Source organism: Diceros bicornis, chromosome 13 (genome assembly GCF_020826845.1).
Source record: "Diceros bicornis minor isolate mBicDic1 chromosome 13, mDicBic1.mat.cur, whole genome shotgun sequence".
NCBI lineage: Eukaryota > Metazoa > Chordata > Mammalia > Perissodactyla > Rhinocerotidae > Diceros > Diceros bicornis.
In genome coordinates this window covers 52711094-52738856 of record NC_080752.1, presented here as the reverse complement: position 1 = coordinate 52738856, position 27763 = coordinate 52711094, and the positions used below count along the sequence as shown (strand labels likewise).

At 43.4% G+C, this 27763-nt stretch overlaps 1 protein-coding gene across 2 annotated transcripts in view; it reads left to right on the top strand.

Moving 5' to 3' along the window:
- The first annotated feature begins 1028 nt into the window (after positions 1-1028).
- The window catches only part of RHBDL2 (rhomboid like 2), a 47379-nt gene continuing 20644 nt past the window's right edge, over positions 1029-27763 (top strand). Inside the window, exons 1-4 of one of the 2 annotated variants that reach the window (XM_058553747.1) lie at positions 1029-1133; positions 19056-19319; positions 21990-22138; positions 25156-25268. In XM_058553747.1, the coding sequence (XP_058409730.1) occupies positions 19077-19319; positions 21990-22138; positions 25156-25268 (505 nt within the window). In that variant the 5' untranslated portion in view covers positions 1029-1133; positions 19056-19076. Of the gene's footprint in view, positions 1134-4042; positions 4160-19055; positions 19320-21989; positions 22139-25155; positions 25269-27763 lie in introns of those variants that run through there. The other variant, XM_058553748.1, reaches the window with a different exon arrangement.

Below are 27763 nucleotides of genomic sequence, written 5' to 3'. Positions count from 1 at the left end.
GTCTCCTTGAAACCATTCTTTACACAGCAGGCCCCAGCGATCTATTTAAGATGCAATCTGAAATTCTGTCTCCCTTGTTAAAAACCTTTCTGTGACACCCCCCCCCCCAGTACCTCTAGGATAAAGTTCAAGTCCTCTAGCAAGACACAAAACGCCCTTCCTGATCTGACACTCCTTGCTCACAATTCTGAATTCCAGTGGTATTGCCAGAGTCTTTCCCTTTGCCTGGCCTCTTCAGTCTGCTCCTGCTACTCTTCCTGCTTACAATTTTGGAGAACTCCCATTCATCTTTCAAAACCCACCGGTATGTCACCTCCTCTAAGGCTTTTCCAGAACCCTGCCACACAGCGTGAATCCTCCCCGGTCCCTGCTGCCTGAATCTTGGGCCTGCACCTACTGTAATACTTCATTCTTCTCTGTCTTTGTAGTAGAGCATGACGGCAGGGACCATGCTAATCTACCTCATCATCTTCAGGACCCAGCACGAGGCGGGTTATTCTCAAAATGCGTTGAATGAATAATGAGCAACTGGGAAACCTATTTCAACAGCGGCCGAGGTACAACCAGTTTGGGGAAGAGAACCAAAGAGGGAGGGTGGGGGGCCTGTGACTAAACCCCTGCTGAGGGACATCAAGTCACCTCACTTGGTGCTCGGTCCCAGGCCCGGCTTCCCATCAGAGCAAAACCAAATGCAGAGTGATAGAGACCACTCTGCTGAGGTCTTTCCCCAGAGAGCTTGAATGGAAGGCAGGAGACCCAGGCATCGAGCAGGACAGTAGGAGTTGGAGGAGGAATGGAGTTCAGTGACACAGCCACAGCGAAAGAGCACAGAGGCGGGCACAGGCTCCCTGGCTCAGACCCAGGCAGGCGGAGGGGGAGGACTCATTCATCCAGGGCCAACCCAGGAGTGAGACTACTGCTGGCGGCCCAGCCCAGGCCCTGTCTCAAGGCTGGGAGGGGATTTCCTCAGGCTCCCTCCCCTTGGGCTCCGCGGGTGGGAACCTGTCCAGACAATCTTAGTTCGGGGAGGGACCAAGGAGCGCCTGGCAGGGCGGGAGCTGCAGGGCCCCAGAGGCAGCCCCTTGGCCCAGGACACCTGGAACACGGGGACGCCCCTGCCTCGGCCTCCCGAGGTAAACTGCAGGAGCTGGGAGCGGGTGGAGGGCGTCCCTCCGGGAGAGGAGAGGGCGGAAGCGCCGGGGGATAAAAACGTCCCCGAGGCCCAGGGCTGGTGTGGGAAGGAGGCGGACCGTGGCAACTTCCCTCCCAGAGGAGCCTTCTGGAGTGGCAGCTTGGGATTCTGCAACTTTCATTTTAAAAGTTGGCAGCACGTTGGGCCAGGATTCCGGGGGCTGTCTCTGGCTTCTCCCCCAGGGACATGGTGGGGGACCGGATAATGCCATTTCCCTTCCCTGCCCTGGTCGATCACTGGCCTTCTCTCCATCACATTCTCCCAGCAACTTCCCCATCACTTCTGCTCCCCTATTTTTTCTGGCTCTGACTGAGCCAGTCCCCAGCCCTCTTGTGTTGCCCGAGCTCAGCCCCTGCGCTGGGCACTGGATACAACCGCCTGGGGAGGCAGTCTCTCCCTTCTTCCTGCCAGGTGCCTCCCCCACGGTTATTTGTTTCCTTCTTCCTGGTATGGGTATCTGAGAGATTTCATTCATTCATTCTTTTGTTAGTATTCATTTGTTTGTTCATCAGTGTTTGAGCATGTACCTGGATTCTCTGGGAGGAGGACACACACAATTTCTGCTCTTCCTGGGAATAAGAAAACTGAAATTTATTTCACAAACGTTTAAAGATCAGCTATAAGCCGGTGGGCAGTGTGGCATAGTGGAAAGTTACTTTGGAGTCACAGAGAGACTTGGATTCATATCCCACCTCTTCTGTTCACTTTCTGAGCCTCAGTTTCCTCATCTGTAAAATGGTATCGTTATGAAAAGGACATGAGAGAACACATGTCAAGCACCGAATCGGGTGCCAGATACACAGTGGGGCCTCAATAAACATCTGTGCTCTTCCCTTCTTCTCTGGCCCCCTTCCTGCCCAGCCCCTCCCTAACTGCCACCTCTGCCTCTCTCTAGGCTTATAAAATTATAGAAGATAACACCTGACCTTGAGAGCAATTAGGCAGACTTGTAAACACACAACTGGGCAGTGAAAGGGGAGGTGGTGGAGGCAGAGGGAGGCTGAGAAGGGTGGGGCTGGGGCTGAATAGGGAAGGCCCTGCTGCTGGTTTGACATAAGAGGGGGCTGGGACCTTGGCTTCGAGGGAGATGATGTCCCCACCTGGCTCTCTTGCTGTGTTTCTGAGTTTGCACACTCACACCGAGCAAATGATGGGAGCTACCAATTCTTAAAACCAACTGTGCTTGGCCTCAGGCTAAGGGCTTTTAAATGCGTTATCTCATAGGATCATAACCCTGTTATGATATTATTATTATTCCCATTTTACAGATGAGGAAATGAAGATACAAACAGGCTAAGGGATTTGCCTAAGGTCACCTGGCTAATAAGTAATGGGTCCAGAATTCAAATCCAAGTTAGACCCTAGACTCCATGCTCTTTGTTCAACTCCTTGCTGTCTTTCAAGTTTCTCCGTATCAGATAGAACAAAAGGGCATCATTATTCCCCCAACTTTTTAGATACCGCTTCTCACTTCCTTTGCATCTTCTGCTCTGGGCTGCTTCATCCAACTGGGGAGGAGCACATGCCTTCCCTGATTCATTGATTCAATCACTTATTCATACATCCTTCACTTGATCAAGTGCTCTGTTGGTCCCAAGAGGGCAGGGACCATGTCTGTTGGTTCACAGTTGTATAACCAGCACCTAGTGTGTTCCTGGTATAGAAATATTCGATGAATCTTTTGTGAGTAAATGAGTCCAACAAACATTTATTGCTGCATTTCGTGAGCTCCATAATAGGGATTCAAAGATAAATAAAACATCCTCAGAGTTCTCATAGCCTTGTGGAGGAGACGGTGATAATACAAAGACAATGGTACCCTAGACAGGAGCAGAGGTTGCTGAAGGAACCAAGAGGAACATTTAATTCTACCGTGTCTGCTTTGTTCTCCACTGTACCCAGTGCCTGGTACAATGGCAGGCATGTAGTAGATGCTCAACAAGGCCTTGTAGAGGATGTATTTAGGTCAGAGTCTTGAAGGATGTGTTAGGACTTCCCCAGGAGAACAAATTGGGGAGGGAAGATATTCTAGCAGAGGGAGATGCTCATGAAAAGGCCTAGTGGAGGGTGGGAGCTGGAATTGCCAGGGGCTCAATATGGCTGGAGTGTATGGTGTATATGGAGGAATGGCAAGAAATGAGAGTGAATACATAGGCAGGGCTCAGGTCATGAGGCCCTTGTGTGCCTTGTTAAGGAACCTAGATTTTACTCCAAGGGCATTGGGTAACTACTGAAGGGATTTAGCAAAGGGAGGCCGTGCTTTGATTTTTATTTCAGAAGTGTGGCTGACGCATGGGGGTCAAGGAGATGACATCATGTACTCCAGGCCTGACTGGTCCCTACCTGTTTGAGGGAATGAGCCTTCCTTTGTAGGACTTGGATTAGGACTTCCTTTTTAGGGCTTCACGATCTTCACGAAGGGCCTCCTGAGCTGTCTGGTGTCCTGATCTACTGGTGCTCTGTCCTCAGCTGTATGCTGGGTTACAGCGAATCTATTCTTCCTTACAAAAGTACTGAAATTTACAGATCATTTACATTTGTAGAATCTGAAGCAAGTTCAGGATATACTGTTTCCTAACTTGCAACCCTTTGTGCTTTCTTATGTAAAAGGGAAAGAGATGGAATTGTAGATAGGGCACCAGGAATTACACCTAGCGAGCTCTGATTTTGCCCAGGGAGTGTGTCGAATATGCCAGTAGCCCTGGAACTAGGGGTACATGGATGTGGAGAGCTTTAGGGAATCAGTTTCCAGATCCTCAAATTCCACAGGTACTCTTTTTAAAAGCAATCTGCTTGGCTGGATTCTTTTAAAGTCTCCTTTTCAACTCTGTTTTCATTGTTTCTGTTGCCTGGCTTTACTAGATCCACCCTGAATCCTTCTATGGTGCGTTGCTTGGAGACATAAAAACCAAAAGGACGGTTGGCGACTGCTTTGTTCCTGAGAGAGAGCAAGCACAGAGAAATTAGGTAAAATAAACTGAAGGGGCGGTGACTTATGACACTCTTAGTATTTATTTTTTAAAAAAATACCTCTTTAATGCTAATTATGTGCCAGATACTGTTCTAAGGGCTTTACAGATAATAAACTCATTTAATATTCATATCAGATCTATAAAGTAGATACTTATTATCTTCCTTTTACAGATGAGGTTCCCATGGCACCCACAGGTTTAGTAAGTTGTCCAAGGTCACAGAGCTATTAAGTGGTGAAATCAGGATTTGAACTCCAGCACCATTCCTCTAGAATTTGTGTTCTTAACCATTATGGTACTCTACCTTAAACCCAAAGGCCTTAGCTCTTTAGCTCTGTATTGTCAAATTAGAATTGGGACCTGAGCTGGTTGTCATGGGGATGCAAATGAACTCATTTATAGAAATTTTTAAAACTGAAGGTGGATTTTCTTACAGACAGAAAATGATTCTGGTTTGGCTGATTGGTTTGACAGTGAGGACTGGCTTTGACAATTGCATTATATGGTAGACATTTTCCATAAACTGAATAAGTGAAATCTGTAGCTCCAAGGTTTGGGTGAAAATATACCTAAAGCATGTCTTGAATAAAGCCTATGCCAGAAAATTCTGTCTTGGAACCTATTTTAACTTGTGAAAAATAATTTTAGTTATTAACTTAAAAATGTGTCAAGGGGTCATAGTGTTACCGGCACTGGTCATATCGGTGCGGTAGGGTCCCAGGTTCTTGGTCCACAGACCCAAAAGAATTTGAGAGCGGACACACAGCAGAAGTTTTAACAGAGGAAGATTTATTAGCAAAGTGAAACTACACCCCCAAGGGGAGGGGCCGGCAGGCTCGAGGGAGCATCAACATCAAAGTTGTGGTGGTCAGTGGTTTTGGAATATTGGTCGGGGGGTGGGTGAGGGTCTTGCAACGTGTGCCAATCAGGGCATTGTCTCCACCTTCACGTCGGGAGGGGGAGATTTTTTCCTTACACAGGCATCTCCGGAACTGTCATGGCGGTGATCCCCCATGGAGGGGTCAAAACCACAATGCAAATGAGGGTATAAATTGGGTCTACTCTCGGTCAGGGTTGGGGAAAGTCCTACACCTCAGAGGAGTCGTTGCCCAGCAATGAGGATGCTGCACCTGGTGGAGTGACCTTGCTCTCAGCTCATATCTAGCCTCCTGCCTTTCTCAATAGCTTTTTCAAAATTTTTATGGAGATTCATGAGCAAAAAATATGAAGACTTCTGGTGTGTGGCACACATAAACATCACGGGCCATGTGCACCATGGTGGGGACAAGGATCCTGATCAGGTGAGGTGAAGGGACTTGTCCATACGGCAGCAGGGGCAGAACTGGAGCAAAACCAGGGTTTTCTGACGGCTGTAATTTCAGTGATCTCTCTATTACTCCATACTTCCTCCTTCCTTCTTCATTTACTTGATGGTTTATTCAGCAGACACTTACTGAGCACCTACACATGGAGTAAAAAAGAAATATTTCCTACTTTTCCGAAGCTTATATTCTAGTAGAAAGAGATAGACAACAAATAAACAAAGCCAATATTTTTAGATAGCGATAAGTGCTGGGAGCAAATAAATAGGAGAATGTGATAGTGTATATGGAGTGTGAGGAGGGGTGGGCTGCCAGTTCAGATAGGTCAGGAAAGACTTCCTAGTGAGGTGCTCTTTGTTATGAAGGAGCTAGCCTTGTGTGTATGTGTTGGAGCATGTGCGTGTGGGAGGAGTGGAGAAAGGGTTAGGTAGAGGGAACAGCAAGTGCAAAGACCCTGAGGCAGGAGGGAGCTTGGTGTGTTCCTGGGACAGAAAGAAGGCCCTGTGGTTGCAGCACAGAGATGGAGGAGAGTGGTAGGAGCTGAATTCCACAAAGAAGGCAGGAGCTAGGTCATGCAGGACCTTATCAGCCATGGTAAGGATCCTGTATTATCTCGAAGACAACGGGAAACCGTTGAAGGATTTTAAGCAGAGAGTTGATATACTCTGATTTATGGTTGTGTTTTGTTTTGTTTTGGAGGGGGGGCAGGAGTGGAAACAGAGATGGAGACTAATTGGGAGGCTATTTCAGGTGTGGCATCTGCAATCTACTCTATGGAGGGGTAAGAAGATGAACCATGTTAATGAGAAGGCAGAATGGTATGGGATGTCATTCTATCTTCTAGTTCTTTTTTTTTTTTTTTTGTGAGGAAGATCAGCCCTGAGCTAACATCCATACCAATCCTCCTGTTTTTTTGCTCAGGAAGACCGGCCCTGAGCTAACATCTATTGCCAATTCTCCTCCTTTTTGTCCCCCTTTTTCTCCCCAAAGCCCCAGTAGATAGTTGTATGTCATAGCTGCACATCCTTCTAGTTGCTGTAGGTGGGATGCCGCCTCAGCATGGCCGGACACGTGGTGTGTTGGTGCGCGCCTGGGATCTGAACCTGGGCTGCCAGCAGCGGAGCGCACGCACTTAACAGCTCAGCTACGGGGGCCAGCCCCTATCTTCTAGTTCTGATGGGGTATGTTGGTAGCTATTGCTATATACAACAACAATTGCTGTATAACAAATCACCCCAAAGCTTAGTAGCTTAAAAACAACAACCATTTATTTTGTCATGATTCTGTGGGTCTGGACTTGGGGCAGAATTCAGCCGAGCAGTTCCTCTGCTCCATGTGATATCAGCTAGGGTCAATCACTCGCCTATATTCAGTTGGTGGATGAGCTGGGCTGGAGGGTCGAAAAAGGCTTCACTCATAGGTCTGGAATCTTGATGCTCTTCTACGTGGCCTCTCTCCATGTGGGTAGCTCAGCCTTCCTCATAGCATGGTAGCCTCAGGGTAGTCAACCTTCTTATGGTGTCAGGCTTCAAAGAGGGAGCATTCCAAGAGGAACAAAAGTAGGGGCTGCAGATTTCTTAAGGCCTGGCCTTGGAAAGTACCCAATCCTACTTCTGCCATGTATTATTGGTCAAAATCAGTCACAGGGCTGGCCCAGATTCAAGGAGAGGGGAAACAAACCTTACCTCTTAGTGGGAGGAATAGCAAATAATAGGTTTTGCTTTTAATCTACCATACTACGTTTCTGGGAACTGAATAACCATAACCAACTCTGATGATGCTGACCCACTTTTTAATCTAAATCACAGTATACTGTGTTGGAACAATTTGTAGGTCTTTATTCCCCATTGAATAGGGAGGGCCTGGAGACAGGAGGTAGTTGGTTTTTTGTTTTTCCCTTGTGTTTCCAGAGCCTAACATATGCAAGGCATTCAGGGAATGCTTTTCCAATGAATGCACATGTCATGTAAGAATTTATTGGTTATCAAACTATAGTGTACATAAGAATCCCTTGGGGAGCTGTTAAAAAGGCATGCAGATTCCTGGGCAAGACTCGAGCCCAGACCCTCTGAATCTAGATCTCTAGGACAGGAGTTCTTAATCTTAGTTGCACTTTAAAAATACCAGAGCCCAGGCCCAGGGGCTCTGAGTCTATTGATTTGGGATGAGCTCAGACATCAATACTTTTTTACAATCTCCTCAGACAGTTCTGATGTGTAGCCAAGGTTTAGAACCACTGCCCTAGAATTAGAACCAGCCATCTTCACCTAACTTCCCCCAGATAATTCTGATCTAGGTGGCCTATGATAGGGTAACCAACTGTCCTCTGTTTGCCCAGGACTGTCCTGATTTTAGAATCCCAAGTCCCACATCCCAAGAAATCCCTAGATCCATGCAAACCGGCATAGTTGGTCATTATCAATGGACCACTATTTAAGAATATTGTCAATGAGGCAATGAAAGCCTTTTTGAAAAATATCTACAAATATCTAATGAAAGCAATGATTCTGCCTCCTTTCTTAAGGGACTGCAGGAGTATCATAATGCTATCAGACAATGCCGACTCCTTGCATTAAGGAGAGTCAGGGTTTCCTTCAGCCCTGTGCTCTGGTGTGCTCGGTCTATTAACCTAGTTAATAGCGTGTCCATCTTTGGGAATTCTTCCAGACTGTATTCCTCAGTGTACATGAAGCAGTTTTGAAAGCCTGACCATAGTCAATAAGGATGATATGTTGAGGATAGTAAGAGATACAGAATGAAGTTCTTGTGTCTCTACTCCAGTATTATTATTACTGTTATTCATATTATAATAGGGTACAAAGCTATATGTAATATCTTAACAAGCTCTGTGGGGAAGCAGTGTGGCATAGTAGAGAGGCCCAAGATCTAGCCTCAGAAAAATGGGTTTGTGCCCCAGCTTTGCAGTGACTAGGTATGTAATCATGGGTGCCTCTTTTTGCCTTAGTTGTTCATCTGTAAAATGGGAATAATAACGATGACTTCTTCACAGGGCATCTAGGAGGATCCATTGAAATTGTATAGGTGAAAGTGGTTCTGTAGACTGGGAAGGGGAGGTATCATGATTATCTTTGAATGGGAAAGACACAAGAAATTATTCTGATGAGAGGCCTTGCACACGACCAAGGCCCTAGTTCCCCCACCCTGAACCACAGCCACAGTTGTGGGATTCCAGGGAAGGAGGTTTTAACACAGAGTGGGCATGCAGAGACCTCAGGAGGCAGCCTGTCCTTACCTTAGTTGCCCTCACAATTGAGGGCAAGTGTGTTTTGCTTCAGGAAGAAGGGAAACTTGGAAAAGGGGGTTTGTGAAGGCATTTTTTGTTTTTAAATCTTTTGCCTATTTGTTTCATGTGTATCCTCAGAGATGTAGCAAAAAGAAAACAACCACAACCACAAACCCGTAATATCGAAAAGCAGTTCTTAATTTCTGTAGCTAAAAAAGCACTCTTTCAGGCTATAACCACAGAGAGATTGCTGCAGACCTCTGGAACTGGGTGTAATGATGGTTTGCAGTGTGATGAAGGAGGTTGTTAATCTCTGTGGCCCAGAAGCCCAACCCTGGGTCTTTCCAATTACCCAGGTTGCCTAGCAATACCACCAAAAGCCTCCCCACCAGGCCCAGCTGGGCAGTAATTGGGTACACCCCGCACAGCCTGCTGCCCAGCCTCCTGGTTTCCCCGGCCACGTCAAGGCTGAACTCAGCCTCTGCAAAGGCCCGCCTGGTACCGATGAATGGGTGGGGCCAGCTGTATAAAAAAACAATTCAGATATTTAAAATCTACTCACTTGAATGCAGCTAGGAAAGCAGCACAAGCTAATGATCAAAAGTCTCTTCTGCCAAAGAGGAGTTGTCCTAAGGTTGGTGGCCTTGGCAGTGCTCTCCTGGGTGAGGTGCGGAAGGGAAGGTGAGCCTGACCTAGTCCTTTGGGTTCTCAGAGAGGCAAATTCTTTTCCTTTCCTAGATGCCTGTCTCCATCTTGACAACCTGTGGCAGCAATGGGAGTGGTGGGGATTCCCAGCCCCATTCTCAGTGCTGGTAACCTGCCAATTCTTCTACAGCTATCATTTGGGAACTCCCAGGGTCTAGTCTGGGTCTGTCTGGGGAGCTGGAGGAAGAAGAGGGAGATTAGGGTAGAGGGAAGGATGGGATAAAAATAATCAAAATAAAGATGTACACTTCTTTAGCACTTGACCTAGAAATCACAGGGCAGAGGAAAATGTGGAGTCTTGTGGAGTCAGGCACCCTGGGCTCCTCTCTCAGCCCTCCCCTCACTGGCTGCACAACCTTGATCAAGTTACTCTGGAAGCCTGAGTTTCCTTATCCATAAAATGGGGATGTTATCCTGCCTTATAAGGTTGTTGTGAAAATTAATGAAAAGAATGCTCATAAAGTGTTTAGCATAGAACCTGGCGCACAGTACGTGCTCACTATCATGACAACTTTTATTATTTCATTTGATTCATATAATAATTCTGTAAGATACTGAGGGGAGAGATGGGGCTCTATTTTACAGCTGAGGAAACTGAAGCCCAGTGAAATTAAGTGTGGATGCTGGGAGTAGAACTCGGGTCTTCACAGTGCCAAACACATGGAATGGTGTTCCTCAAAGATAGGTGACAAGCCCTTTTGTAGTCATTATGGCATGTTGGCTCTGCAGGTCTCCTCTGACAGCTCAGTGATGGCAGAATGATAATGGGAGAGGTGTGCAGAGGAAAAGGGTGGTGGGAGGTGCTTTTCAACACAAAATGATACAAGACTCTTAGTTAATGTGGAGTGGATAGAATTCCGCCCTTCCTCCTTCCTGACAGTATTCTTTCAAATAAACTTTTTATTTTGGAATAGATTTACAGAAAAGTTGCAGAGAGTTTGTTTGTCCTTTACTTAGATACAAGTATCTTCTGAACACCTGCTGTGTGGCAGGAGCTTTCTGGGCACAAGGAATACAGCAGTAAAACTATCTTTGCCTTCTGTTAGAAGATCACAGAGTATGTGAGATGGAGTGGACCTCAGAGATCCTTAGTTTGTGGCTCTCAAGGGTGCTGCTGCCTCCACTTCACTGATATACTTGTCAGAAATCTACTAAGTCTGTTAAATTAGTTTCTTCAGTAGTGGAGCCTAGGAATCTGTATGAAAACAAATGTTGAAAAACAAATGGCCTCAGGGGATTCTAAGGCAGAGCTGGTTTGGAGAACTAGTGGTCTAGTGCAGACTGTTCACTGTGCAGGTGAGAGAACGGTGGCTTGAACTGGGAAGGGACTTGCTCCAGGTCACATAGCCAAGAAGTGGCAGAGTCTGGACCAGAAAACAGATCTCTTGCTTCTGTGCTCTCCTTACACAATGTCTCCCAAACACATAACGAGAAAGGAGTTTTCTTTGCAACAGGAAGACCCCAGATAGAGTTTAGAAGAGTTTCTTGGCTATTCAGATATATTAGTTAAGTTCTTGGTTGCAAGAGAGTGAAATTGATTCTGGCTGATTACACCAGTAAATGAATTTTATTGAAAGCACATTGGGTAGTAAAAGAAAAACTATTTTTCTGCTCCTACTCACACTTCTAACACCAAATGTGTGGGTTTTCCACACGAAGCAATTCTGACACTAACTACCCCACAGGTTAAAGACTAAGTCTCACAAGACTGCTCCCTACTTCAGAAGCGAATTGCAAATCTGGGCTTCCAGTACTTCTGACTGACCAGCTATAAATTGGGGGTTTCTCAACCACCTCCTTGGGTTCAATAATTTGCTAGAACAGCTCACAGAACTCAGGAGACAGCTTTACTTACTATTACCAGTTTATTATAAAGGATACAACTCAGGAACAGCCAAATGAAAAAGATGCACAGGGCGAGGTCTGTGGGAAGGCATGTGGAGCTTCCGTGCCCTCTCTGGGTGCATCACTCTCCCAGCATCTTGATGGGCTCACCAACCTGCAGGCTCTCCAAACCCCTTTGTTTAGTGTTTTTATGAAGGCTCCATTCCATAGGCATGATTGATTAAATTATTGACCATTGGTGATTAAACTCAATCTCTAGCCATTGACCTCTTCTCAGAGGTGGGGGCTGAAAGTTCCAACCCTCTAATCACATGGTTGTTTCCACTGGCAGCTAGCCCCCATCCTCCCAGAGTCACTTCATTAGCATAAACTCTGGTATGGTGAAAGGGGCTTATTATAAACAACAAAAGATGCTTCTCTCACTCCTATCATTCAAGAAATTCCAAGGGTCTTAGGAGCTCTGTGCCAGGAACTGAGGACAAAGACTGAAAATGTATTTCTTAGTATATCACAATATCACAGGTAGGTTACAAAATCACTAGAAGGCTGCAGAAACAAAGGGAGACCAGGCACCTAGAACTACACCAAAATCACATCACAGAGCCAGGGAGGAGAAGACAGCCCCATTGCTGCTGTTGCATGCTCATTGCTGCAGCCTGTGTCAAAGATACAGCTGGCACTGGATGCCAGATGCCACACTGACCCCAATGGCAAGGCTGGATACCAGATACTGCTGCTGCTGTTACTGCACAAAATTGGGGTTCTCTTGCCCGATGTGCATCAATGGCCAATTAATTACAGCATCAACCTTTGGGAAAAGAGATGAGCTTTATTCTATGAGATTGACCTGCAGGGAGACAGCAGGTGTTTGCCCTCAGATTTGTCTCCCTGATTCAGGACTTGGGGCAAAATTTAAGAGGTTAGGGAGAACAGGCTGGCATGCAGAAATGCTGGCGGGACAGGTTTTGATTGGTGGGCTTCAAGCATTTATGGTAAGGTTTTAAACATATATGATAGGGTTATAAACATTTATGATGCAGTGGGGAAGGAATTTTAATACTGGATCTTTGTGAATGAGGGATCTCTTGCTTCTGATAAGAGTGCAACTTTCAAGTTCCAGTCGTGTCCCAATCTTTTGGTTCTAGATCTTTGGTTCTGCTGTCATTTCAGGTCAAGATTTCTTCTTCTGTGCATGCCCTGGCTATGCGACTTGGCACATTTTCTGAAAAAGAATTCTTAATCACTCTGTTGATAAGAGATGGGGTCAGTTGAACTGGTCCTGGAGGGCCCTCGGTTATACTACCGCTTTACAGTGCACCGTTTGTAAAGAATTTTCCCCATTCCCAGCTCCAGCCTCAAAAATCCTAAGCAGGGCCAGCCCAGTGGCTTAGCGGTTAAGCGCAGGCGCTCCGCTACTGGTGGCCCGGGTTTGGATCCCGGGCGCGCACCGACGCACCACTTCTCTGGCCATGCTGAGGCCGCATCCCACATACAGCAACTAGAAGGATGTACAACTATGACATACAACTATCCACTGGGGCTTTGGGGAAGGAAAAAAAAAGGAGGAGGATTGGCAATAGATGTTAGCTCAGAGCCGGTCTTCCTCAGCAAAAAGACGAGGATTAGCATGGATGTTAGCTCAGGGCTGATCTCCCTCACAAAAAAAAAAAAAAAAAAAAAATCCTAAGCAAATGCAGCTGATTGGTTAAGTCTAGTTCACATACCTGAGCCCTAGCTGCTGCTTAGGGACCTGGAAAAGTGAGGATTAGGCATTTTCAGCCTCTGTAGTGGGAAGTGGTCCCTGCCACCCACCAACATTCATGAGATGAGAAATTCCCCAAGAAAACTGACAAATGACCACTATATAAGTGTTAGCAAAAGAACACTGTGGAAGTCCTTGACATTTGCAGATTCAACACTTACAGTTTTTGTATTTCATTAGCTACCCTCAAAGGCCCATTGTGAATGAATGTGAGTTGAATGACTGGCTTTGCCTATGCCAGTCATTTACTGGTTAGTGAGCCAGGCCTGCCCATCCACCTTGACATCTCATGTGACTTTACTATTTGCTGCTAGTTAAAGCCTTTGTGTAACCTGCACGCAGTGACTAAAACCTTTGTTTCTTGTTGGAGGAGTAGAAAAGACTCAAAAAAATAATTCCCTTGATAATGCCAGTGATAGAAATGAAAAGAAAGTGAAGAGGTCTGAGAAAGTGACCTTTTTTTCGCCACCAATAGAAATTTTGGATAAATTGGCATGGAATGTCAAGTTCAGTGGTGTCTAGGATCTCCAGTATCAAGAGATCCACATGTGTATGTCATAGATACAAGGAAAAGTGCCTTGGGACGTTGTTTTAATGAGTGCTTCAGCCAGTGCAGAAACTGCTCTTCAAGATAGAGATTGAACTTCACTAAAAGATGAAAAGAGGCACTACCAACCCAGTTTTCTTTTTCTTTTCTTCTTTGGGACCTTGGGTGCAAGTGTTGAATATGGTTAATACTCCTCACACAAATTTTACAAATAACTTTACTCTGCATTTATAGAATCACTTAGGGTCTGAAATGGAATCTCTTAAAATTTTCTGGCTATAATTTACAACGTAATTTTAGGAGACACTATGTGGTATATAGTGAATTAGGGCACCAGAAAGGTCTTTGGAAAAATCCCTTGCCAATGTCAAGGGTCTCCTGTGTAAATCTCCTTATGGAAATCTCTTTTTCTACAAAATGTTTTTAAAAGGCAAATGACTGTTCTGGGTAAATGAGCACAGCTCTGCCCTTTCCAATCCTTGGCCAACACACTGGCTCCGTGATTCATAACATGAGCGATGCTTATACTAGATAAGGTCAGGAAGTAGGCAAGTTCTTTCTACTTTTCCTCTTAAGAATCCTTGCCAACCATGAAGGGAAGGACTTTGGTTCTTGGTATGCAGGCGGACATCCCCATTTTTAACCAGAAGGATATGAGTCTTTTCTACTTCTCCAATATTCTTTTTAACAATCTACTCCAGTTGTTCTCTACTGGTAGGATGAGAACATTTCACAGCCGTGCCACTTAGTTTTGATCCGTGTGTGTGTGTGTGTGTGCGCGTGCACGTGCGTGATTTCAAGAGTTGGCAGCCACTTGCTGCAGATAAGAGGTAGGAGGTGAGGCATAACATCAAAGCCAACATTAAAGAAAGCTCAAGAAACCTGCATGATCTTTGCTTAGTGAGTAAGAAAGCCGTCAGTGCAGTAAAGAATTCCACTCAATGAGTAATACTGTGATGAGAGTGACCTAGTAAATAATTTGTTAGCTATGGACGCTTTTATATCTCTATGAGGCTATAATGTGTTGTAATCATTGCCAACTTGTTTTGAGACTCCTGTTCCATTCACTTGGGCCTCCAAAAATTCTGGTAATCTACAGTGTGCTTCCAGGGACTCTATCCCAGCTTTAACCTACAGAACCGGTGGAGTATACGGGCCACACCCATGCCAGGGCAAAATTAATGACAACATGACCTTAGATTAGAATTGCTTTGTGAGGCCCTAGGCAGGGAAACCTTGGACCCAGGAGCAGAGGTGCTGGTGAGCAGCTTTCAGCACAGTGTAAGGAAGAACTCCCTAAGAATTAGAACTGTTGGAAAATGCAACGACCCTATTGAAGTACATTTACATGCTTTGTAATTTTTCACCACAGCGAATCGTTCTGCACTGAACGTCTTTGAAATATAGCTTTGTGTACTTGCCCAAATGCATTGAAAGGATAGATTTCTAGGAGTAGGATGGTTCTGTGGAAAGGTATATGCTCTTCATATTTTATAGATGCTGCCCAATTGCCTTCCAAGGAGGCTGCATCAATTTGCACCTCATAAACTGCGCCCATTTCCACGCAGCCTCATGAGTATGGATCAGTCTTTTTCATTGTTGCCAATCTGATCAGTAATCCCTTCCATCTATCCATCCATCCACATACCCACCCATCCTTCCATAGCCAACAATAACTAACAACTATAGAGTGTTTACTCCATGCCAGATACTATCCTGGCTTTACATGCATTATCTCAGGTAATCTTCCCAGCAATGCTATGAGGTAAGTGCTGTTATTATTCCCACTTTAAAATGGAGTCTGAGGCTTTCCCAATAAGTTAAACATAAGATTACCATATGACCCAGCAATTCTGCTCCTAGGTATGTACCCCAAAAGAATTGAAAACAGGTGTTCAAACAAAACTTGTACAGGGATGTTCACAGCAGCTCTATTCACAGTAGCCAAAAGGAGGAAATAATCCAAATGTCCTTCAACAGATAAATAGATAAACACAATGTGGTCTATCTATCTATACAACACAATATTATTCAGCCATAAAACAAAGAATGAAGTATTGACACATGCTACAACACGGATGAACCTTGAAGACTTTTACTAAGTGAAAGAAGCCAGACCCAAAGGCCACATAGTGTATGATTTCATTTATTTGAAATATCCAGAATAGGTAAGTCCACAGAGACAGAAAGCAGATTAGTGGTTGCCAGGGGCTGGAGGGGGTGGGAGGATGGTGAATGACTGCTTAATGGGTATGGGGTTTTTCTTTGGGGTGATGAAAAAGTTCTGAAACTAAATAGTGGCATTGGTTGCACAATATTGTAAACGCCACTGAATTGTTCACTTTAAAATGATTAAAATGGTAAATTTTATGTGTATTTTACCGCAATTTTTTTTTTGAGGAAGCTTCGCCCTGCGCTAACATCTGTTGCCAAACTTCCTCTTTTTCTTTTTTCTCCCCAAAGCCCCAGTACATAGTTGTGTATCATAGTTGAATTGTAGCTCTTCTATGTGGGACGCCTCCTCAGCCTGGCTTGATGAGCAGTGAGTAGGTCTGTGCCCAGGATCCAAACCAGTGAACCTCCAGCAGCCAAAGCAGAATGCGCGACTTAACTGCTACACCACCGGGCTGGCCCCTTACCACAATTTTTTAAAAACGTAATTTGAAGCTCAGAGAATTGAAGTGTCTTATCTAAGGTTACTTACAGTTGATATGTGGTAGAGGTGTGTTTTAATCTCAGTTATATGGCTCCATGGCTCATGCTTTAAAAAAATTTTCAGTGAAAAACTTTACTTTGGATCATTTAGGAAATTTAGATACATTAGACTAAGCTGAAAATATCAGTAGCATTAGATACCACTTATTAAGCACATACTGGTGACAAACACTATATTCTATTTAGTTTTCACAATGACCTTGAAAGTTTAGTATTATTGCTTAGTTTTTGTGTGTGTGTGTGGTAAAATATATGTAACAAAATTTACCATTTTTACCATTTTTAAGTGTATAGTTCAGTGGCGTTAACTACATTTACATTGTTGTACATCACCACTATCCATCTCCAGAACTTTTTATCTTCCCAAACTAAAATTATATACCCATTAAACATTCTGTCCCCATTCCCATCTCCTGCCTGCCCCTGGCGACCAGCATTCTAGGCTCATGGTACCAGGCCCAGGGCTATTGACTGGGGCTGCAAAGCAGAATAAGACGTGGCCATTCTTCAGGTCTGTCTAGCATCAAAGCCTGTGTTCCTGTCCTCTAGTGACCTTTACATTATGCCCTTCTTCATCCAGTTAGAGAAGTCCAGTTGTAGGATGAGAGCGTCGAGAGTGTCGTTGAAGCATGCGGAAAGGATGCCTGTGGCTGGGGAGTGGGAGAAGAAAGTCAGTGAATGCAATATGGTTGAGATGAAGGGATTGAGATGGGGACGAAGGGATTTCAGCAGGGAGGCCTGTTAGGAAGGTTGAAGACGAGGAGAAGTGGGAACATACTGCTTCTCTTCTCTTTACTTTCACGGATTGTTCTAGGAGTACATGAGATTTTGTGACGGGATGTGCTTTGAAATGCCAAGGTTGCTCTGCGTACATTGTTAGGACTCTTGCATCACTACTGAAGTGGATTTGTTTGAAGGACGTAACTCACGAGAGCAGTTTCACTGGGGGATGCAGATGACAAGATGGTTAGTGGATAGAAACCCCTCCTTTAAGACATTGGGCCACAAAGGGCAGGGGAGAAATAGTACAGTGGTTGAGACTTTAGGGTCAAGCAAAGGTCTCATAAATATGACTTTCTTTGATTTTAAAATTAAAATAGTAATACTTAAAAAAAATCAAATATAAACACAAGTGGATTTCTCGTGAAACTAATAAAGCGTAAGCTTCAAGCCTCTTACTCACACAGGCTCCTTCCAAGGCCATGTATCTACTTATGTAATTTTTTATTTTGTAATTTTAATTTTATATTTTTTTCCAGAGAAAACCCCCCAAATTGTTTAAGCTTCAGGCTCCACAAAATATGGACCCACTCCCACATAGAGGGCAAAAATCTAGTGAAATCCCACCATGTGGATATAATCATGGGAATTTTAATTCTCCAGATTTCTTCCTGCGTGTGTTAGTACATTACTTTTTACAAAAGTTTGATTGTACTATTTTGCAACATTATTTTTTTCTCTTAATATATTCAAGCCACCCCCCCACCTTTTTTTTTGACCATGGAAACATTCGATTGAGTGCTTTAAGTAGTTTAACCAGGAGTAAAAAAATAACAGAACCAAACCAAAAGGAGAAGGACAGCACAGATAGCACCATGGCACAGGGAGAGAAAAGAGTATTTAAATCAGGCCTCACTGTGATAGATGTGCTGCCCCCATATCCTATGCATCTGCTTGGTATCTGTAATTACTATATAATTATTTGTGTAATTTTTATTAACCTCTGTCTCCTGCATTACATTGTAAACATTTTAGGATAGGGATGGTAGCGTGATACATAGTAGGTATCCAATAGGTATGTATTGAATAAACGCTTGAATGATTGAATGTTGAGGATTGAGTTCAAGGGAATACTGGGTCAGGAAATTAGTAGGAACTCAGCCAAGAGTTTCGGGTGTCAGAGAGTTGTTGGGAAGATGTGTTTTAACAAGGGTGTTGACGCTGTACCTAGAGAACCAGTAAGGAATGGCTTTCTTATCTCAAGTGTGCTACAGAAAGGGCAGTGGTGGTATTTTAGAAAGGATTCTGATAGTTTAGAAAGAGAAGATGTAGGTTTGAATCTTAAGAAAGTTATGTGGTTTTTTGGGAGGTGGGTGGGTGGGAAGCTCAATCTTTTATCTGTAAATGGGGCCACAAATCCCTACCTCCTGGGGTTGTTAGAGTCCGGTTAGTCAATAGCTGTGACAGTCCCTAGCATAGTGCCTGATATACAGTAGATGCTCAATAAATGATTTTTGATTCCAAATCAGAAATCAGAGACCTGGGAGTAGAAGCAAGATGAAACCAAGAAGGGAAAGGAGACTGCTCACTTAAACTAGACAAACTGAGTTCAGTTATGCAGTGTGCATAGTTTGGGTTCTGAGATGCATCACCTCATGGCAAAGTCATCTCTTACACTAACGGTTGACTTGAAAGTTGGTGGCAGAGGGGAAGGAAGGGGTATATGAGGTAGTGTTGCCATTCTAAGGCTCCAGTCCTTCCCCTTGGGTGGTGGCAGTAGAGGAAAGCAGAAGTGACCCCTGGGAGCCCTCTCCCTCATTTGAGGAGTCCCTCGTACTTTGTCACAGTTACACACTGGTGATGAATATATGGATATTATGAGTATTTGGGCACCAGATCTTCAGTTCCCTTCTATTAATGCACAGTAAAGACCTTGGAAAACCAATGGCTGAACCAGAGAGCCTAGGAAAGAGCCATGGCCTGAAGACTATAGGGTCATCTGTTTTTCCCTGACATTCATGTATCTTTCAGGTGGAGACAGGACCCAGGACAATGGCTGCTGCTCATGACTTGGAAATGGAGGTTATGAATCTAAATATGGATAGAGCCATGAAAGAAGAGCTGGAGGAAGAGAAGATGAGAGAGGATGAGGGAGGTAAAGAGTCCTTCAAAAATAAAAAAGTCCACAGGATTGTCTCAAAATGGATGCTTCCTGAAGAGGTCCGAAGAACATACCTGGAGAGAGCTAACTGCCTCCCACCCCCGGTGTTCATCATCTCCATCAGCATTGCCGAGGTAAGTATGTTGGGTGGTGGGCACTAGTGCACGTACCACTGGGGATTTGCAAACAAACTGGGGGTTTAGATCAGATCTAGATAAGAGACTAGAAAACATATAAGAAGAGAGCTCACTGGTTGCAAGTAGGGCACACACAAAACTTAGCCTCACCCTCTCTGGAGCTCTCTTCCCAGGTTTTTCCTATGTTCCCAGTCACTTTCAGCCACAAGTTGAGTTTTATTTTTCAACCAAAACTCCGGCCCAGCAATGACTACAATTTCAGTGGCTTCATTTCATTTTAGTTGGTGGGGGATTTAGAAACCAATAATCTTGGAGTTTCAAATTCGTTTGATCTCGTGAACCAACTTGGATTGATTGATAAGGTCTGTCTGGAGGCATATGTTTAGAAGAGTTATAGCCTGCCTCCAAATTTCAGGAGGAAAAAAATGGGACCCTCTAACAATGTCTACTGTGGGCAGCATGCAGTGTGTTTTCAGACTCTCATCTAGTCAGCCCTCTTGTTTTCCAGAAAAGAATGCAAGGCCTAGAGAGGTGGAATAACTGGCCCAAAGTCACATACTTAGTGATTGGGCCAGGATTGGGCTTCTCCTGAGCCTCATCATACCTAGCTTTTCCCCCCACACCATGATGTCTCATAAAAGAATTGGCAGAGGATGGCTACCTGTGGGTTGTGACTTCAGGGACATTAGGAAGTCCCTAATGTAATCCTCTTAATTCCCACTGATGCCTCACCTTCCTTATCAGGGACTGTATTAGTCACAGTTCTTTAGAGAAACAGAGCCAGTAGGATGTGCCCCCCCACCCCCCCACACATACACACTCATACAATACACACACACACACACATTATCTATCTATCTATCTATCTATCTATCTATCTATCTATCTATCTATACATGCATATTTATTGAGAGAGAGAGAGAGATTGATTTATTTTAAGGAATTGTCTCATGTGATTGTGGAGGCTTGGCAAGTTCAAAATCTATAGGGTAGGCCAGTAGACTGGAGACCTAGGGGGTAAGAGTTGCAGCTGCAGTCCGAAGGCAGTCTGCTGGTAGAATTCCCTTTTCCTCTGAGGAATTTCCTTTTCCTTTGTTCTATTAAGGCCTTCAACTGATTGGATGAGGCCCACCCACATTATAGAGGGTAATCTGCTTTACTCAAAGTCTACTGAGTTAAATGTTAAACTCATCTAAAAAAATACCTTCACAGAAACATCTAGAACAATGTTTGACCAAATATCTGAGAACCACAGTCTAGCCAAGTTGACACATAAAATTAACTATCACAGGGATCTAGCCTCTTATGGCTCAAAGATGAGGCTAATGTGTAAACACTCCTGGGAGAAGCTTTTGTCAAGGCTGTTTTGGTTGGAGGGACGTAGCTCTGAATTTTTTTCAAGGGGTTTTATTGTGAGACAACCTGCTAGGAAGCCATCAGGATTCTTTCTGCTTCTCAGCACCCTACCCCATGTGGAGGATACCCCATGTTATCCTCCCAGCCTGTGGATTGGCTGGCCTGCCCATGGTCAGTCAGCGGTGTGTGGTGGAGCAGGGGATTGGAGAAGAATGGGATAAGGTCACATGATACAAACATGACTGCCAGAGTCGGTGCTGTGGAGAGGGCAGTTTTCCATAGAAGGGTCTTGGAGCAGGTGCTGAGATATCTGCCTCTCACAGAAAGATCAGTTTTTTTATTAAACATGTTCTTAAATAAAATTTTTATTTTGGAATAATTTTAGCTTTATAAAAAAGTTGCAAAGATAGTATAGAGATTTCCTCTATACCCTTTACCCAATTTCTCCCATTGTTAATATCTTACACTTCCGTAGTATGTTTGTCAAAACTAAGAAACTAACAATGGTATATTATGTACTACGAACTAAAATCCAGACTTTATTTGGATTTTACCAGTTTTTACATTAATGTCCTCTTTCTGTCCATCTTGTACCCTCCACCCCAGGGTATCACATTGCATTTAGTTGTCGTATCTCCCCAGTCTCCTCTGACCTGTGTCAGTTTCTCAGTCTTTGTTTTTCATGACTTTGGTAGTCGAGGAGTACTGGCCAGGTATCCTGCAGAATATCCCCCAGTCTGGGTTTGTCTGATGTTTTTCTCATGATTAGACTGGAGTTATGGGTTTTGGGGAAGAGCACCACAGAGGTGACGGGCCCTTCTCATCACATCACATCAGGGAATAAGGGACATCCTCATGACATCCCTGGTAACATGAACTTTCATCACTTGGTTAAGGTCGTGTTTGCCAGGTTTCTCCACTGCCAAGTTACTATTTTTCTCTTTTCCTATTCTAGTCTTTGGAAGCCAGCAGTGACTTAATTTTATATTAACTTGTAAATGAAAGACCAAATGGTGGGGGTAGGAAGACGAGGGCAGTGGGTATTTAAGTGGGGAAAGGAAGTTCAGAAGAGTCTTCTTTACAATTTGGTCTAGGGCTGCTCCTAACCACTGGAGGAAGTAGGATATGACCATAGTTACATGGTCAGATATACGGCAGGGAAATGTAATTCCTGCCATCTTCTGAGCACATGCTAGGGAGTGGCTCACTTGAGAGCTAAGCATTTGAAACAAAGTTAGTGCCCGTGAGCTTTAATAGGGCCACTCTCTGCAGCAGGTGTGCTTAACATTCATGTCTGCCCCTCCCTGTCAGCTGGCAGTGTTTATTTACTATGCTGTGTGGAAGCCTCAGAAGCAGTGGATCACGTTGGACACAGGCATCTTGGAGAGTCCCTTTATCTACAGTCCTGAGAAGAGGGAGGAAGCCTGGAGGTTTATCTCATACATGCTGGTACATGCTGGGTAAGGAATGACCGTTAAGTCACTGATGTCAGAGGTGACTATAAGTATTGTAACCCTTAACATTTGTTTGGTGCTTTATCATTGATAAGGTACTTTCACGTCCATCATCTTGTTTGATCCTCACAGCAACCCTAGGAGGCAGGTATTACTCCTGCCATTTTATGTCTGAGGCTTAGGGGATGTGGTCACTTTGCTCCGTGTCACACAGCTACGTTGTGGATCTAGGACCTCAACCCATTAGTGCTAACTCTATCTAGTGTACCTTATATTGCACTGTAACTGCCTAACATCAGTATTTATGTAGGAATCTTAATGAGAAGAGACCAAATCATTACCAAACCAAAAGTGTGTTCCCTAAGTTGTTCGATGTTGTTAAACGTTCCCTTGAGGATATGAATCATCAGTCCTCCCTCCCCACCTCTGCCACACACTTAAAAAAAATTAAATCATGGGCATTTTGATGAGTGTTTGATACTGTTGTCCATCTGGAATAATACAAGCAGTAGGCAGTGCAGTGCCTGCCTTTTAGTTTGCTTATAGTTTATTAAATGCTAATAGCCTTTTATGACCTCCCTCGGAATCCATGATTCACCATGCCCACTGCAGACCGTGAGTAGCTTGCTGCTGGTCCCACGTCTCTGGTGGACTCCTGGGGTTTCAGATGAGACCAGTTTTGTCTATGCGACCTACCCAGCCCTGGACCTTGAAGGACGACTCTGGCTGGTGGCTAAATAGGCATCATGGCAGGACACAGGGCCCAGAGGCTTGACAAGACAGGGACAAAATTGCTAATTGCCCAGTTTCTGTGGATATTTCCACAGTTTGGTTTTCCATTTAACAAGTATGCTCAGAGCAAATGTGGCTCCTGCACTCAACGACTTCAAAATTACAAGGGGGAATAGTCAGTTAAATAGTAATGCAAGGCAGTAAACTATTATAGTATACAGTAGTTATTTAATCTCTTTGTGCCTCAGTTTCCACACCTGTAAAATGGGGTAATAGTACCTGCCTACTAAGGTTGCTGTGATTAAATGATATAATGTTTATAATATAATTTTTACAGTGCCTGACATATAGTAAGACACTCAAAAAGAATTTGCAAGGCTGTGTAGGACATGTGATATACGGGGTTGTATAAATTAGGATTGCTTTTGGATGCAAGTAACAAGAAATCTAGGGGCTAAAACAGATGGAGGTTAATTTTTTCCCATAGAAGAAGCCCAAAGCCCAAAGATAGGTGGTTGGTTCATCAGTTGAATGAAGCCAGGACTCTTGGTCCTGTGCTGACATCTCTGCTTTTCCCTTGGCCCTTCTGTCATGGTTGCAAGTTGGCTGCTGTAGCTCTGCATTCAAAGCAGGAAGGGGAAGAGGCAGTATCAGGTAGTGGTGACATCCATCCCTTTTGTCAGGACAGAAGCTCTCTTAAAAGTCTCCTAGCAGCACTGCTCTTACTTGCTTCTCATTGGCCAGAACTGTGTGACATGGCTACCCCAGCCTAAGAGAGGCTGGGAAAGTCAACGTTAGCTCTTCCAGCCTCGCTGGAGGAGGTAGACAGGGGATGAGGAAGTGGATGTTGGATTAGCTACAGTAATATAAACAGAAAGAGGGAAAGATGAGAATGGGGATGGCTTCACAGATGACATGGATTCAAGCTGGACCTTGAAGGGTGGATAACATTTGGATAAAAAAATTAGTATTTCTATTTCAGGTATATGACAGGGTCTCATCTTTATGCCACTTCTACTTTTGCTGTTGAGCAGCAGAAAGAGTGCTTGGGGTGATTCTTTGGGGTTTCTGTGCTATTGGTCACCTTGTCTTCAAGCTGTTCCGAGGACAGGATGTGATGGAGTTCTTTGACCTGCTTGTTCAGATTCACAAAGTACACGTTTCCAAATCCCCTTTACGTCTGCCATCTCCATAAGACTAGTATAATTGTCCTTGCTAGACTATTCTGTGCTGAATTACATGTTACTTCTCAAATGTCTTTGAAGATGGCTTGGACAGTGATAGTTGTGGCTGGGTGCACACGTGGCCATAAAGGTAAGTAACCTGTTCTGCAGGGTATGCCCAGAGAACCTCTTCAATGACCTGATGCATATTTGTTAAGTAAACTATAATGCAAAAACACAATCTCTAAAACTAAAACAAAAGCTGCTGCACTTTGTGGAGGATCCAACATCTATTTTGTTTTTTAACTTTTTGGTTTAACCTGAAACTTAAAAAAAAAAAAAAAAAAGCATTATGCTACATAGCAAATAAACTAAGAATTACTTTAATGTGGGAATTTGCCAAATTACATTCAGAGATTCTCCAGAGATGCTTTTGGGGTTTGACAAGCAAAATAATATGAATTTCATTTAAAAATATTTTGACCTATTTAAAAACTATAATAAAAAACGCCTGCACTCAAATATGTTATATGCCAAATCATAATACATGGGGGATACCAACTTTAGCTCATGTTACTAGGTAAACTTTCTTTTTTTCATTCTGGTAAACTTTTTGTTTTAAATTTTTAATGTCAAACTGGGAATGATTTTTCTCCTGCCATCTCTGTTTTATTAAAGAAGATCCTGAGATTGCAAGACAAGTTGTTAACAAGACCTATTGAAATTTAAACTCAATAGAAGTGAATTAGGATTGTCTCAACACTGTGCAACTGAAACAAAATCAGATGCTGAGGCTGACATAAGATGGCAATTGTCATCTAAACCTAATTTCAATTTTCTATTCCTTAAACCAGCCTCATTGCTGTGTCTTTGATATTATCTGTAATTGTTATAAAACAGAACTTATAAAATAAATGTATACTTCTAAAATGTCCTTTTATCTGTTTTGCATATGGAAGCTCCACGTAAGATTTTATTTTTAAAAAAGTCATCCAAAGAAAATTAGAATATGGAATTCAAGTTAAGCAAGTCCTTCACTAGAAACAACCCATCAACGCCTGTTAATCTCCCAAGGAAATAAGTGCCTGGGTTAGTCGTAATATTTGACAACTGTGTTTGTCTCTGCAGAGTTCAGCACATCTTGGGGAATCTCATTATGCAGCTCATTTTGGGGATTCCTTTGGAAATGGTCCACAAAGGCCTCCGAGTGGGGCTGGTGTACCTGGCAGGAGTGATTGCAGGTTAGTGTTCTGAGGGTAACACAGAATCAACACCTCTGGACTCTTAGGAGGTGATACACAAAGCAGAGGTAACAAACATTGATAATGGGCTTCTTATTTAAGTCAAGATTTATTCTACTCCTAATATGCGCTAGGGAACCTGGTAAGCATTAGAGATAAGATATTAGAGATAGGATAAGCATATAGAGATAAGTCATTGTGCCCATCCTCAGGTGTCTCACAGTCAGACAGGGTTTTGCACAATTGGAAACTGCGAGTAATTTGGTGCCCAGGTGCATATATCGAGTAAAGGCCTAAAGCCAGATCATGAAGGCCCTTATGTGTCAGACTAATAATTTGGGGAAGTAACATGATCAAATTTGCATTTAAGAAAGATAACTTCAAAAGAATGTAGAGAAAAGTGAAAGGGGCCCAAAGACTGAGAAAGGACTAGTAGCACATATATTTAGGTGTGCATAACATGATACATTATGGTGTGGGCAGAAAATATTAGAACTCCCATCCATCCATTTATTTATTTGTTGGAAACATTTTTTAAAAATTAAAATTTTTAGTTTGAGATAATTATAGATTTATACTGCAGCTGTAATAAATAAATCCCTAGAGCTCCCATGTACCCTTTAACCAGTTACCCCCAATGGTAACAGCTTGCAAAACTATAGTACAGTACTACAACTGGGATATCCACATTGATATAGTCAAGGTACAAAACATTTGTAGCACCACAAGCTATCCTCTCTTCCCTCCCACCCCTACACCCTCCTTTACCCTTGGCAACCACTAATCTATTTTTTATTTGTATAGTTTTCTCACTTCAAGAATGTTATATAAATTGAATAATACATTACAGTCATGCACCGCACAATGACGTTTCGATCAATGACGGACTGCATATAGGAAGTCGGTCCCATAAGAGTACCATATAGCCTAGGTGTGTAGTAGGCTATATCATCTGGGTTTGTGTAACTACACTATATAACGTTCGTACAATGATGAAATCGCCTAACGATGCATTTCTCAGAACATATCCCCATCGTTATGTGGTGCATGACTGTATATAGCCTTTTGGGATTGGCTTTCTTCACTCAGCATAATTCTCTGGAGATTCATCTAGGTTGTTGCATGTATCAATAGTTCACTCATTTTTATTGCTGAGAAGCATCCCATGGTATGGATGTACATTTGTTTAACCTTTTGTTTATTGGAGGATATCGGGATTGTTTCCAGCTTTTGGCTGTTACAAATAAAGCTGCTATAAACATTTGTATACAGGTTTTTGTGAACATGCATACAGAGATTTGTGAACATAGTTTTCATTTCTCTAGGATAAATGCTCAAGAGCACAGTTGCTGGGTTGTATGGTAGTTGCATATTTAGTTTTTTTCTGCTTGAGAAAGATTAGCCCTGAGCTAACATCTGTGCCAACCTTCCTCTATTTTGTATGTGGGATGCCTCCACAGCATGGCTGATGAGTGGAGTGAGTCTGTGCCCGGAATATGAACCCTTGAACCCCAGCTGCCGAAGCAGAGCGTGCAGAACTTTAACCACTTGGCCATGGGGCTGGCCTCTATTAAATTTTTTAAGAACCTGCCAAAATGTTTTCCAGGATGGCTGTTCCATTTTACATTCCTCTAGGCATTGTATAAGTGATTCAGTTTCTCCATGTCTTCACCAGCATTTGGTGTTGTCACTATTTTTTATTTTAGCTGTGCTCCTAAGTGTGTAGTGATATCTCATCATGTTCTTAACTTGCAGTTCTCTAATGACTAATGAGGAACATCTTTTCATGTGCTTATGTGCCATCTGTATATTTTCTTTAGTGAAATGTCTGTTCATGTCTTTTGCTCATTTTCTAATTAGATTTTTTGTTTTTACTGTTGAATTTTGAGAGTTCTTTATATAGTCTAGATCCTAGTTCTTTATTGAATATGTAGTTTACACATATTTTCTCTCAGTCTGTAGCTTGTCTCACTGTCTTAACAGGGTCTTTCATAGAGCAATAGTTTTTATTTATTTTTTTTGTGAGGAAGATTGGCCCTGAGCTAACATTTGCCAATCCTCCTCTTTTTTTTTGCTGAGGACGACTGGCCCTGGGCTAACATCCATGCCCATCTTCCTCTACTTTATATGGGATGCCGCCACAGCATAGCTTGACAAGTGGTGTGTTGGTGGGTGCCCAGGATCTGAACTGGCAAACCCTGGGCCGCTGCAGCGGAGCGTGTGCACTTAACCGCTTGTGCCACTGGGCCGGCCCCAATAGTTTTTAATTTTGATGAAGTCCAATTTATCAATTTTTCCTTATATGAATTGTGCTTTTGGTGTCATGTCTAAGAACTCTTTACTGAGCCCTAGGTCTTGAATATTTTCTCCCATATTGTCTTCTAAAGTTATAGTTTTATACTTTACATTTAAATATGTGATCCATTTTGAGTTGGTTAATTTTTGTATAAGCTGTGAGGTTTAGATTGAGGTTCTTTTTGTTTATTTGTCTGTGG